The sequence below is a fragment of the Chiloscyllium plagiosum genome, chromosome 41 (genome assembly GCF_004010195.1).
Source record: "Chiloscyllium plagiosum isolate BGI_BamShark_2017 chromosome 41, ASM401019v2, whole genome shotgun sequence".
Classification (NCBI taxonomy): domain Eukaryota; kingdom Metazoa; phylum Chordata; class Chondrichthyes; order Orectolobiformes; family Hemiscylliidae; genus Chiloscyllium; species Chiloscyllium plagiosum.
Genome location: NC_057750.1, coordinates 10,592,387 through 10,607,369, shown reverse-complemented (window position 1 = coordinate 10,607,369; position 14,983 = coordinate 10,592,387). Strand labels below are relative to the sequence as shown.

General features: G+C 46.0%; 1 protein-coding gene across 5 annotated transcripts in view; it reads right to left on the bottom strand.

Annotated features, from left to right (window-relative positions):
* Positions 1-5,014: 5,014 nt before the first annotated feature.
* Positions 5,015-14,983, bottom strand: part of LOC122542840 (RAC-beta serine/threonine-protein kinase) — a 99,098-nt gene continuing 89,129 nt past the window's right edge. For all 5 annotated transcript variants that reach the window (XM_043680928.1, XM_043680930.1, XM_043680927.1 and 2 more), the window contains 5 exons: positions 14,619-14,747; positions 11,903-12,117; positions 7,963-8,050; positions 6,698-6,800; positions 5,015-5,317 (listed from right to left, as the gene is read on the bottom strand). In XM_043680928.1, the coding sequence (XP_043536863.1) occupies positions 5,238-5,317; positions 6,698-6,800; positions 7,963-8,050; positions 11,903-12,117; positions 14,619-14,747 (615 nt within the window). In that variant the 3' untranslated portion in view covers positions 5,015-5,237. The remainder of the gene's footprint in view (positions 5,318-6,697; positions 6,801-7,962; positions 8,051-11,902; positions 12,118-14,618; positions 14,748-14,983) is intronic.

The following is a 14,983-nucleotide window of genomic DNA, read 5'->3' as shown; positions in this document are numbered from 1 at the left end:
TACTGGCCTACGTTACAACCAAGACTTGTTATTGCCATTCTATCAAACTCCATTTCAACCTGACTGGAACCACGGGAGAATGCCGTGACTGAAGACTGGAGCCATGATGACGAATACCAGTTTGGGGCTATTTCCTAAAGCAAACATGAAAGGAGTCTAACTGGTGATATTGGTAGCACAAATATCTGTGTAGCTGTGCCAGGCACCCTGGTATGTTCTCTGGAAGGCAACGTGTGGTCAGTTCTCAGTCCCCTCAAAGCCACAGCCCATTCGCATCATTTCCAATCTCCACATGTTCAGTGAAGGACACTTCAGAAGAGGTAATAGGCATTTGTGTATGTGTCTTCTATATCATGAAGGACAAGGTCATTTATTCAATGAAGGCCCCAGATAAATAGCCCTCAAATCAGCATTAGGATTGGTAGTAGGGCGAGAAGACACGAGGGGAGAACCGAGATATTAACCAGAGGCCTCGCCAATAAATACAGTCAAAGAAGCTGCAGGCTGTTATTGTAAAGGTCTTGTGTACCTGTGGACAAGAGGAGCAGCCTCCTGTTGAATTATTTGAACTCTACATATTTCAATGCAAGAAAAACACAATTCAGCCTTGTTGGATTCTACACTGACTGCACCTCAAAATAACCAGAGTTAGCATAACAATCAGCTGCTGTAGGAGTTTGAGAGATGTTTGGGATGAGGGGGAGAAGGGGTGTTGGAACATTGGCCCAAGCTCAGACCTCAGTGCTGAACGGGGCGAGCATGACCATCCAGTTCCTTCAGGTGGAAGGCATGTCGAGGGAAAATTAAGGGACAAAAAAAAAAACAGAAGTAAAAAGCAGCATTGACAACAATAACATCCCATCCACATTCAATATGGTCACCTCTTGGGCATGCAACCCAGACGTTGTACCAATAGCACCCGTGAGTGGTAAAGGGTCTTGGTAGGGACAAGGGGTGGGAGGCCAAGACTGGCCAGGCCTCCATACCCACTGTGACGATGAGGGTTATATTTTTCTCTCTGTGGCTGAAAGAAGCAGAGGAAAACAAAACACAAAAGGGATGGCTTTGGGGATTTGGAGGGCGGTGGTGGTGACCAAAAGGCAGTGCCGAAGAAAATCCAGGCATGCAGCTGCAGGTGAATCGATTGCGTTGGTTTTGAAGTACAGGAGGAAGTGACACCAGGCTTCCTTTGTTCTGGGCAGACAGCTCCTGGCCCAGGGTGACCATCATTCCACAACTCAATTTTTCTGAATCACACTCTGTTTAAAGAAATATCGTTTCAGTCTATAAATGTCCTAAGTTAAAAGTTACTAATGAATTTTGTTGGGTGCGCCGAAAAGGGAAAAAAAAAGCAAAATTTTAACAAACAGCATTAAAAAGGGAAACAAAATTATTGCTTCCCGGAGCTCGGACTCCACATTCCTCAACGGAAAGCACTGTAGAATCACCATTGCATGACACTTTTTTTTGTTAAAAAAAGTCACCTTCCATAAATTGCCAATTGTAAAATGGCATCTTGCAAGCACCAGATCATGAATATGCCTTTCATGCACAGATCCCAGAATTGAAGGCATCTCTAACTCACTCCCAACTCCTTCCAGCACCGACATGGCCTCCCTCCAGCATGTCCAGCCAACAGTGACAGGGTCCAACCAGTCCTGGATTCTCCTTCATGTCTCCCAACTCGGCTCAGTCTTGGTAGAGCTGTCCCTGCTCTCCTGGTCATCTGGTTACCAGACCGGGACCATACACCGACAGGTAACTCCAGGAGGCTGCGCTTTAGCCAGTTTCTGGACTCAAGAGTAGGAGGTGATTAACAAACTGCATAAACATGTTAAAAACTCAAGGCAGGGGAAAGGTGGTGGTGGTTTGGGTAAACAAACCTGCCATCCCACATCCTCATGTTATCAAAGTTCTTGCGCCCTTCCACCTTTGGAGGACGCCTCTCTCCTCAAGTGTTGACTTGGGATTTTTAGCAGTTTTTGCATATTCTAAACATACATCTGTAAGCTCAGGAACTTAATAAGACAAAGCCCTCTCAGCCTTTCATATTGTCAGAAGTGAATACAAGTGGCAGAAAGATCTCCATAGGACCTCCTACCTCCCAACAACTTGTTTATTAGTATGTACCAACTCCTTTTATTAACACTGTTGACTTGACTCTCAAATGTCACTACAGTACCTTAAATAAATATTGTTCCGTACCTAACACAGAACAAAAAAATGACACTGAACAATCCCCACACATGTCCTACCCAATTGCTAGTTAATATTTTCACATAATAGCTCCCCACCCCAGCCAAAGATTCCCAGGAGTACAGCACACAGCCAATTCTCTGCCTCAGGTACACAAGCATGTGCTCGCTGGACTGACCTGCTGAGCATTACAGCAGAGCAAACCTTCCAATAACAAGCCCACCCTAAAACGTCATCGCCAATCAGGAACCAAAGGTGATTTTGGGAGCTGGGAATTCGGAATGGAATCGGATATCGGACTGGGCCAACTGGCTCAAGGACAGTGACAGACTGCTCAAAGGGTCTGCGAGAGCCACACTCAGCCAATGGCTCCCCATGCCTCATCTCAAAACCTGGCAAAATCACTCCCTCTGCTTGATCTGACCACAAAGTCCACATCAAGTCCTTGTAAAGAACTGACTTTCACCTCTGACTGACAAAGCATCTGTATTAGAAAACAGATGTGGACCCTGATTATCAGTTTAACCACGCTTACAAGTGTAGAGAAGCCAATGACTGTGTTGAAGAGTACAGTCATGGTGCTTCTTTACACATCAGTAAACAAAATGTTCACCTTCTCAGCACTCTCTCTGAAGGACTGACTTGCTTGTTTACATATAAACGTATCTTTCAAATCCAAGCCAAATTTATGAAATGACACGACTAAAACCTGTGGTGGAAGAGGGTGCTGGACATGCCAGACCAAACTTCAATGGGTCAATAAGTCTCTGTATGTGATAGTGATAAAGCAATGTCATAACTAAAACCCCATTATCAAGCTAACAGTTTCACCAACTGAATGACACTTTTGTTAAAACTGTTGCTACCAAGTCAGATTTGTTTGCAAAAAGAGGTTAAATTCAGCTGGGCAGAAAAAGGTGTGTTAATGAACACTAACCAAGTCAGCAATCGCAGGGTCTTTTATCAACTCCTTTGGATTAGCAGCTCAATTATCACATCTGCAATACTTCAGGAGGGATGGTCCCTGAGATATCAGGTGGTTCTGGGTTTAGCCATACACATTGCAGCAAGTGGCTGGGACCCATACCTACATTTGGGTGGGGTGCCAGTGGGTGTTACCCCTAGCAAGTGAGGCTTTGTTGAGGTTAGAGGTAAAGTTACTTGCTTCTGGGCAATGAACAAACCCATGAGTAAAAATTAAAATGCAAGTTGCGGTTAGCAGAGTGATGGGGGGGGGAAGAGGGGGAGGGGCGGGTGTGTGTGCGTGCGCGCACGCGCGCCTGTGCCCATATGTACTTTCCGATTAAAGAAGCCATGCTGAGTTAATCCACATGGAGAGCTGAAATTTGTAATAGTGGTTAGGCTGCTCGATGTCTAACAGGTGGCTTTGCATGAGGTAAGGGCAGTGTGCTCACTGAATGCTGCAATGGGCAGGTCCCTGGGAACCCAGTGTATGGGCATCATTGCAGCCAGGACAGGCCACATACAGGAGACCTGGCACATCATGTACTGATGAAGAGGTTGGTGAGGCGGTTACACTGGCCTGCCTTGGCACACCAGCTCAGGCTGACGTCAGGTCTTGATGGTAGGGAGCGGAGTGCCTGGTGAGAAGGTAGCGTCACTGGTGCTCTACCAGGACTGGGTCACATAAACAGGACTGAGACCCTTAATGCATCAGTCAGACAGGCATGATGCTGCTTACAGACTAACAAGAACCTACAGGAGGTTCCATGATTGTCAGAACATTAACACTGACATTTTAAAGAGAATGCATTCAGATACACTGCTCACAACCAAACAAGTCTACACTCTCATTGTGAATATTGACAAAACAAAAACAATTACAACCGTTTGGGAAAATCCCAAGTTCACCTTGAAGCACTTCCTTCTGACCGATTCCTCCCTCTGCGCGCCCCCCCCCCCCCCTCCCCACCAAAACCCAGATCTGTTTGTTCAGCACTGAACCTGGGGTTGAACCAGTGACCTCTGCTCTGGGGAGTTCACCCAATGACCTGAACATCTCAGTAACAGCTGGATTGAGCGCACCATCCAGTCAGGCTTCCTGTCAATTGAACCGGAAGCATGTAACATCAAACCCCAAAACCTACCTACACCGCTCCCCTCTACCCCCCCCCCCCAAAAGTCGTCCTCCCCGATCTGTGAACACTATTGGCTGTGGGCTGTAACAGTGAGAGAACAAAATGGCAGAAATACCAAGGGTGTCTTGACCATTAAACCAAATCATCTCTACCATCCTCCGCTGATATTGAAATGAACTGCAATGCCCAGGATTTCTCCCCCGACAAAGCTCCCCACCCAGCCCTACGCCATCCCACCTTCAGCACTGCTCCTTCAACTCTCAGTGACAACGTAGTGCCAGCCAAATTATGAGTCAATGAATTTGTTCTAACTGCTTTGTTTGTGCGCTTACCCACCTTCATGGCACCACCCACGAGATACCTGTGCGCATCACACGCATGCACCTGGCAAATACCTCAGCGCACATGCACACGCCTGGCGAATGTGCACATATGCCAGGTGTATGCCTGCATGCAAACCTGCCCTTCTGCTGGATTTCTGTGTGAACGTCTCTACATTCATATCCAATGGGCTGATAATTGAAATATTGTGAAATGTCGCTTTTACAAAAGGAACCAAGGGAAACGCTTGAACAGTGACATGGTGTGGCGCGAGTGCATAGCTGGCATTGGTTGAGGGAGGACCACCCTCGCTGTACAGATGTCTCTTTAAAATATGCACAAACGTCCCATACTGTGGCTCCTGCAGCAGTGGAACAATCACTGCAAGTTTGCTGCTGTTTACTATGTACATCTATATTAAAAAAAAACAATTTCTAGAGTGAAAACGAACTGGTAGTGAATTTCCATACAGTGGAGCCTTGCAGTTCCTGGGACTCCGAAGGTGGGAGCTGAAGACCGATAATGGAAACTGTGTGGAGTTTTGGGATAATGTAGTTTTGCCTTCTCCAGATCTGGAAGAGAATGTCCTGGGTGGTTTTGCTTTTTGGTATAACTGAGGATTTATTCTCGCACGCTCGCTGAGTAGGAGAACTGGGGGAAGTGTGCTTTCTGATCACTCTCCGTCAGGTCCAAATTGTCGACTGTAGGGAGACAAAAGAAAAACATCCACAATGAAAGGAAAGAGCAGAGCCAGGGTAAGAATCACTCTGGGCCCTCTCGCAAACTGCACAGCTGAAAATGGCCAGGATCTTCTGCCAACTTCCCCAAGTCTGGGGGGGGCTACCAGGGGGCAATTGGGGTTTCTTAACAAACCTATAAACCAGCGAAGTGGAGGGGTGGGGTAAAGTTGTGATACCCGCTCTGCAAGCAGCCAATTCGACTAACTAGAATGGTGTCATTATTTTTAAAAAGTGCTAAGGAAAAGCCAGGGAACTATAGAGCAGTGAGCCTGACGTCAGTGGTGGTTAAGTTATTGGACAAGATTCTGAGGGACAGAATTTACATGCATTTGAAAGCAAGGACTGATCAGAGACAGTCAATGTGGCTTTGTGTGTGGGAAATTGTGTCTCATTATCTTGAGTGAGTTTTTTTAAAGAAGTGACAAAGACTTCTAAATGGACAAATGTTAACAACTTGTGGCCCAACTGAGCTGTCGATATGCCCGTATAGACTGAAGAGCTTGCACAACTGTGTGAATGTCTTGTTCTTCAGTGGAAAGATCAAAGCCAAACAGTTCAAACTAGAACCTTTCACTTAAACAAGTCAACGTTTCATTGTGACCTTGTCATTCTGCAGGCAGCTTCTCTGACTCCTCAGGCACTAACTCTTCGAATGCACAAAGTTTTTAAACAAAACAAAAGGCTTAAACATGTCCACATCTCTCATTTGCTTGATTTAATTTGCCCACTGAATACCTTCATTCAAAATGTTACACTTTTAATATATTTCTCTGCTCAAGAACATAAGCTTCCATCTTTACTCCAGAATTGTTCAATTCCACTTTCATCAATTCCTTTGCAGTCAGAGCATATAATCTGCATTAAAAAAAGGTCAGGGGATGGAGAAAGATCCTTGGCGTTCCTTCCAAATAACTTGCAAAACAATCTAGAACAGGATTTCAGCAAATTTTCTTTGAGGCAAATGGTGTCATTTATCTAAAATTAACATCAGAGAACAACCAATTCGATGTTTCTGCAATGGTGGTTGCTTTGTTTGACTTTCATGCCCCTCAATGCAGAGAATATTGAAAGAGAATAGACTATATTTTAAATTACTTTCCTATATTTCAGTTGAAAAATTCAATGCAGGGGCTATTTACCTAGAAGGAAAATGAAAAATTTGACCGCATTCGTACAAGGATGATAAAAAATGCTACACAACCTGATCGTCATCCTAGCTGACAAACGACAGTCAACCAATTCAGGGTTCTCTTTCACCCTAAAGCAGCAAACGTGGAGGAGGAACCTCAAACAAAAGGTCCCAATTGACTCACCAGGTCGGCATGTGGTTTAAATACTCACATTTATCTGGGGGGGTGACTGTTATCGTCTCTGCTGTGAATTCATCATCAAAATATCGTGTGTCTGTCTCCGAGGATACTTGGGGTTTGAATGGGGGCACAAGCTGTTGTTTGGAAAGTGAACAATGGATAAGAGAAATTAGCTTAATGCAAGCACAAACAACTGCATCACTCCAAAACTCCTGCTGTGCCGAAAGCTGCAAGAGATCAGGACAAAGATCCAGCTTGGCTTTTTTATTTATTCAGTTGTGGGATATGGGTGTCACTGGGGGGCCAGAATGCATTGCCCAACCCTACTTGACCTTGAGAAGGTGGTGGCGATTTGTCCTTTTGAACCGCTGCAGTCCATTTGACATTGGTACAACATTAGAGAAGGACTCCAGATTTTGCCCCAGTAAAACTGCAATATTTCCAAGTCAGGATTTTGAGTGGCTTGGAGGGGAACTTGCAAGGTTGGTGTACCTGGAAGCCTTGTCCCTATAGAGGGAAGTGGTTGTGGGTTTACAAGGTGCTGTCTAAGGATCTTCGGTAAATTTCTGCAGTGTATCTTGTAGATGGTACACACAGCAGCTACAGAGCATGGGTGGTGGAGGGAGTGGATGTTTGTGGATGTGGTGCTAATCGAAGCAACACAGACTTTATCCATCACCCCCACCATCATGGCTGGTAGCTACCCACACCCCAGGCAGTATCCGGTTTACTTGTACCACCTTCTCCCTATTCATATTCCCCATTCCCTGTGTTCACCTTAAACCAGCATTCTCCCCCTCTGCATTCTGCCACGCAACACACACAGTATAAACCTGGGTGGCACCTACTCATATACACAAACCCAAAACTAAAACAAAGTGCTGGAGAAATTCAGCAGCATTAGAGGAGAGTGAAACAGAGTTTATGCTTCGAGATGAATATGACTCATCCTCCGAACCGAAGTTTTATTTTGGACTTGCAGCATTTGCAGTTCTTTCGCTTTCACACAAACCCCTACTGCTGCTTGACCTGTGCTTTTCCAGCAACACACACAACTCTGATCTCCAGCATCTGCAGACCTCAGTGTCTCCAACTTCCCCGTCCCCATTATGCCCCTACCATAATCTGAGAAACATCAATACCACATCCTGGAGAGCAATGCCTGGAGCTATTTGCAAAATGTTACAGCGTACTAGTTAGTCAAAGCAATCCAGCTCGGACAGATTCCTGATCAGTCTGATTCGGGGAAATTCTTTTGCGATAAATGAGGGAAATCAAATGCTTTGGTTCTCTTACCCGCTTCTCTACAACATCCTGCCAGTTAACCGGGACAAAGAATTTATGATGCATGACTTCCTTCGCATCTTCAGGACCGCCTCCCAACCTGAAAAAAAGAGAGTGGAAGTGAATAAAACACTGACTGTTCAACTGGCCCTGTCCCCATCCTCATTAGCCTTTGCCAGGTCCCTAATGCTCAAGGCCATTTTAGAATTCTCGCCCTTACTGTTCACCACTCCTCTTGACCACTGCAACCTGCTTCAGCCTCATTTTTATATTCTCTACTCTTCTGAGTGGCCTCCTGCTCCTCCCCATGGACTTTAACCTTGTACAGCTCAGAATTCACACCTTCTGAAGCCAACTCCCTCCTTGCCATCCTCAGCACCTTCACAAGCCTTTTTCAATGCGTCTCATTTTTGGCCACCTCTTTGAATCCGCTACCCAGCTCCATTTTTACATCGGGTTATTTCCACCAGGGTCTCGGATGATCAGTTACAATGAAAACCAATGCTGGCGGTGAAGCTGCCATTGCTGATGAGCAGCTTTCTATCAGAGGAGATGATTGTACAATGTGCAACCACCTTACACTATGTCAACATCAAGGACAATAGCCACCAAACTTCATGACATGATAAAAGGCAAAAGCAGAGTGATGCAGGTGCTTGGGAGGGGCAGGTGGCATTTGACCTTTACTTCCCAAAGCTTTCCCCCCAGTGGTGGCTGTATGGGTGGGGGGGGGGGGGGGGGGTAAACCTTGTCTCACGTTCGAGTCTATGGTAAACTATTATATGAAAATGATCGCAGAGCATAAGACCATTTGGCCCATGGCGTCTGCCATGGCTCTCAAATGAGCAATTTACTCAGAGCCATCTGCCACCTTCTCCCCGTGACTCTGCACATTCTTCCCTTTCGCCTCACAGGCCGATGCCATTTCGAAATTCTTGCCTGAACCTGCCTCCGCCGCGGTCTTGGGCAGAGCATTCCAAACATTAGCCACTCGCTGCCGGTAGTTTCGCCTTGTGCTGCTTTTGCACCTTTACCCAATTATTTTCCATCCATGCCATCTCCTTCTCCATCCTTTAACCAGCGGGCACAGCTTCTCCATCTCTACCCTGTCCACACCATTCATGATTTTGAAGACACTGTCAGATCTTCCCTCAGCCTTTTCTACTCCAAGGTAAACAGTGCCAACCTCTCCAATTTATGTTCATAGCTCACCCCAGAACCATTCCTGTGAATGCTTCCAATGATTGATTAATAACTCAGTTACCATCAGTTCATGAAGGGACCAAGCTGGTAGAGGTTAGATTAAGTAGGGGCTCATTTTTTTTCCTCCTGACATTCACATGGTCCCACTCTAATATGGATGTCACTGACAAAGCCAACATTTGTTGCCCATCCCTATTCACCAATGAACTGAGTGCCATGCTGGGAGAATTTCAGAGATCTGGGTGGCAAGATTGTTTCCCTAAAGGACAATAGTGAACCAGATGGATTTTTACGACAACTGATAATCATTCCATGAGCACTGTTGTTGAGATGGGCTTTTAATTCCAGATTTATTAAAAAGCTTTAATTCCACCAGCTGCTATTAGATTGACTCAGTTCAGATTTCTCCATTGTCAAGTGCAATCATCTGGGAGTCACAGAAACCAGGCATAACTCCCCCTCTTCTCATGGGAGAGAAAGAATTAGAACAGGAGAACACGGTCAGGGCACATCAGTTACCCCATTGAACCTGTTCTGCCATTCAATGCAATCATGGCTGATTTAAAATCGAATTACACATCCCATCTCTTAACACCACGTGGGGCCCATGTCTCAACAGAGATGCCATACCTCAAACCGGCAACCTTTGAACCAAGGTCATGCCAGCTTTTGGGTCGGGCTGTGGGTTGTTCAGCTCAAACAGAGTCAGATGGGATCAAGGGTCACTTGGAATGCAGGATCATGAAGCAGCAAAGCTGGACACTAGCCTGAAGTGGCATCACACCAATGTAGCACCTCGCCAAATTGTCCAGGTAGGTCATGATTTTAATTTGACTTAATTTCAGATAACCAACAGCTGCCAGGTAGCCAAATTTGAGGTGCTGTACCTGTACGTACATCCACCCAGTAAGGGTGGGATGGTTTTCAGAGGGTCAATATAGACTCAATCAACTGAATGGCATGCTTCCACACTGCAGAGATTCTATGAATCTACCTGATCAGTCCTCATGATATACTGAAAGCTTGAATCAAATCAACCTTTGTGCTTCTAAACTTCAGGGAAAATTCCTGAAGAAGGGCTTATGCCCGAAACGTAGATTCTCCTGAACCTTGGATGCTGTCGGAGCTGCTGCGCTTTTCCAGCAACACATTTTCAGTTCAGGGAAAATTAACCTGGTTTATGCCATCTCTTCCTCTACTTTAACCAACAATTTAGCACAGAAGAGGCTGCTTTATTGCATCCAGGGATGCCCCATCAACACTGTCCACCCACCAACTTGACACACCAGGAACACCAACAGCAAGTGTCCATTTGTCTGCAATCAAATTTGGGACCATCCAATAATAGGTCAGCACTTTGGACCTTAGTACTATTCCCTCAAAGTCATCCCTTACTTCCACTGGCTTGCCGAGTTTCCTGATGGGAGGTTGGGCAGGTGTGGAGGCAGGGTATAAGTCATTTCAGAATTCATCCCAAGAACTAGTGCTTTATCACTTTGCAGAGTGAGATGAATGTTGAGTGAGCTAGGGGCCAAGAGTTTCAGGGAACAACATGTGTGCTCTTGTACAGCTAAATGGTGAGTGACCATTGCTACCATGCAGCAGTCTGCCTGGATCAGACTCAGTGGCTGCTGCTAGGTGTCGTGCCTTTATTCCATGTTCCTATTTCTTCTGCTCCATCTCAGAAGGCTCTGGGCTGATTCTGGGCTCCAGATTTTACACATAAGAGCCACCCCTCACTCTTCAGAAGTGAGTCTAGACACAGTAGTGGGAGACTCATTGTTTTTGCAGCAGTGGCCAGATTGTCATCAGGACTGGAAGTCATGTGTGTACTTCTCCCCTGCTGGGACCTGCTCAGATCACCAGACTAACCATAGTCCAGAGATCCAACCAGAGATCTCCTTGATCTACAACTCGGCCCTGAAGGATCTCCTGCAGTCACCATTCACTTACTCGGGCACATAGCATGTGATAAGTCAGCACATTAACTTAACTTGTGTAGCTCCTTTAATATAGTACAAAGTACTTCCCAGGCTAGGTTAGCAGACAAAATTTTACACCAAGTCAATAAGATGTGGTCAAAGAAGGAATCACTGATTCAGGAGTATCATAAAGCAGCAAAGAAAGGTTTAAGGAGGGAATTCCACACCTTACATCATCTAAAGACACAGCCAGCAACAGTGGAACGAAGAAAGTCAGGGAAGTGCAAGAGATTCTTGGAAACTATAATCTGGTACTACAGCAAACTGTACTGAGCAGTAAGTGGAAGATTTAAAGGAAAGATCAAGGGCTCATGTGGTCTAGTGATTGTGTCCTTGTCTCTGAGCCCATGGCCCCATGTTCAAGTCCCAGCTGCTCTAGAGGTGGGCCATAACATCTCTGAACAGGTCGATAGAAAACATCAAAAAGAAATGCCTGCCGCTCAGTGTAATGTATTACAGTCACTATTGGGAGTAAACTCCCCTTCAAAACAAAAAAAGATGATTCACGCAATATTGGAATGTTTGCAGTACTGACCAGAGTTCTCCATTAGCCATCACTGCTATGAGCAGGGTTACTACAGGCTTGCTTTTGTCAATGTAATTCTGCACAGAATGGAGAATTTGACAACCACAAACAAGCAACAGCTCACGACAACCGAGGAGCCCCTTGGAGTGGCAGTCTGACTGACATGGACACAAATTGCTGCACAAACTACTGGGAACTATGATCTGACTGGCCTTCACACGGGAGACTTTGTGGCTCTTACCTTTGTTTGGGGTCTTTCTTTAAGAGTCCGGAGAGGAGCGATTTGGCCTCAGGGGACAAGGTGCGGGGAAACCGAATTTCTTCCATCAGGATCAGCTCAAAGAGTTTCTCGTGGTCCTGGTTGTAGAAGGGCAGTCGCCCGCACATCATCTCGTACATCACCACGCCGAGCCCCCACCAGTCTACAGCCCGACCGTAGTCATTGTCCTCCAGTACCTGGTGTGGGACGAGAGTGACCGTCAGGAAAACGCGGGTTAAAAATGAGCAACTCCACTTCATCTCCAGGACTAGTGGATTCTAACACATTGTCGTAAAACGGCTCGAACCTGCCTGCTCCTGTCACAGCAGCGATACATCTTCCCCAGATGAAAATACATACAACCACTCAACCTGCAACTCCAATCAGAGAAGGCCAGAGGACATTCTCTTCATGAGACAATGCAGGCTGTGCCCAGAGAAGAATTATTTTCGATTAAAGAGATTTGTACAGCAGTGCAGTGGAGGGAGAGGAGAAGGTAAAGTCACCAACAACACACGTTCGACCTCCCTAAAAGAAAAACCAAATTCGCAGATCATGGATCTGCTATTGGAGTGTGGGATCAGTATCGTTGCCGTCTGCCCAGACAACAAATCAGAGCTTCAAGTCCATCCTAGCTACCAATCTGTAGGGAGGGTGGAGGAAGAGAATAAATGGGGTCATCCAACCTAGTCAGCTCCCCTTCTCCACAAGAGTTGCTCTGGGGCAGTGGGGTCAGCTAAGAACTCAGGACCTCCAAAGGAAGCCCACAGACACTTCTGAAATTGCACACTGCCCAAGGAAACACAGACCACGTCCTATAAACTGACAACAGCCCTACCCGCCAACAGTGCTCTTGCTGGTTGTCTGCATAGGACATCGAGTGTAACCTGGTCACAGAGCCGAAAGGTGGAGTCCGGCTTTTAGAGCATAGAACATTGCAGGCAGGGCATTCCCCGCCTTTATCACTCCGAGTAAAGAACCTGCCTGTGACATCTGTCTTTTATCACCCCTCAATTTGCAGCTATGCCCCCTCATACAAGTCAACATCATCATCCTAGGAAAAAGACTCACTGTCCACTCTATCTAATCCTCTGATCATCTTGTACGTCTCTGTTAAATGAGGACAGACCCAAGTCCCTCAGCCTTTCCTCATAAGACCTTCCCTCCAGACCAGGCAACATCCTGGTAAATCTCCTCTGTACCTTTTCCGATGCTTCCACACCCTTCCTGTGATGGGGCGACGAGAACTGTACACAATATTCCAAGTGCGGCTGCACTAGCATTTTGTACAGTTGCAGCATGACATCACAGCTCCGGAACTCAATCCCTCTACCAATAAAATCTAACATATCGTATGCCTTCTTAATAGCTCTATCAACCTGGGTGGCAACTTTCAGGGATCTATGTACATGGATACCAAGATCCTTCTGCACACCCACACTACCAAGAATCTTTCCATTGACCCAGTATTCTGCCTTCCTGTTATTCTTCCCAAAATGAATCATCTCACATTTATCTGCATTGAACTCCATTTGCAACCTTTCAGCCCAGTTCTGCAGGTTAACCCAGTCTCCCTGCAACATTCTTCCACACTGTCCACCACTCCACCAACTTTAGTGTCATCTGCAAATTTACTAACCCATTCACCTATGCCTGCATCTAAATCATTTATAAAAATGACAAACAGCAGCGGTCCCAAAACAGATCCTTGTGGCACACCACTAATAACTGGACTCCAGGCTGAATATTTTCCTTCAACCACCACTTGCTGCCTTCTTACAGAAAGCCAGTTCCTAATCATAACTGCTATATCACCCTCAATCTTATGTCCTCTTTTTCTCCAAAAGCTTACCATGTGGAACCTTATCAAAGGCTTTACTGAAGTCCATGTACACCACGTCAACTGCTGTACCCTCATCCACATGGTCACCTTCTCAAAGAACTCAATGATGGTTGTGCGACACGAGCTGCCCTTGACGAAACCAGTTGCTACATTCTCTCTCTTATAATCCTTTCCAAAACTTTTCCTACAACAGACATTAGGCTCACTGGTTTATAATTACCTGGGTCATCTCTACTGCCCTTCTTGAACAAGGGTTTTCAAAACCCTCAGTAAGCCCCGAGAGGACGGTCTGGGGAAGATGCTGCCATTTCTCCACAAAGTGGAACATGAGCAGCTCAAGCAGTAACTGTGGTCCATCAAAGGCAGAGCATCTCCCACTGACTGAAGTCCCACCCTTGGAGATCCATTCCCAGTGCCAACACAACCCTCCATACTGTGCCAGCTGAAGCTGGCAAAAGGGGCCGCTATGCATGATGTCAAAATATAACGAAGAGAAAGTGAGGACTGCAGATGCTGGCGATCAGAGTCAAAAGATGTGATGCTGGAAAAGTACAGCCAGTACATTCCTGATGAAGAGCTTTTGCTCGAAACATCGACTCTCCTGCTCCTCGGATGCTACCTGACTGGCTGTACTTTTCCAGCAATACACCTTTTGACTCAGAATATAATGGCTTCCCTGGGCATGTGAATTGTAAGAAGGGGGCAAGAGGTTAGAGTGGTAAGCCACCAAAAGATTAAGAATCAAATCTCGATCTTTTTTTTTTTTACAAAGTGAGGGCCAAGTTTGAGGCAGGTTTTGTTACATTTTACAAGATCTATCGGTGAAGGGAAGCAAGAGCTTGGGTTGACTCTCACCTCGGGTGCCAGATACTCTGGGGTTCCACAGAAGGTCTTCATGGTGGCTCCATCCGTTATCCCCTCTTTACAGAGACCAAAGTCCGTGATCTTGATATGCCCATCTTTATCCAACATGAGGTTTTCCAGCTGAAACGCAAAAAAGATGAAGCTCCAGAATTCAAAATGCTAATATTTCATAGAATCCCTACAGTGCGGAAGCAGGCTATTCAAACAGAGTCGACAATGACCCTCCGAAGAGGATCCCACCCTAAACCCACCCCCACCCTATCCCTGTGACCCTTCGCTAATCCACCTAACCTGCACATCTTTGGACTGCGGGAGGAAACCGGAGCACCTGGAAGAAACTCACACAGACCACAGGG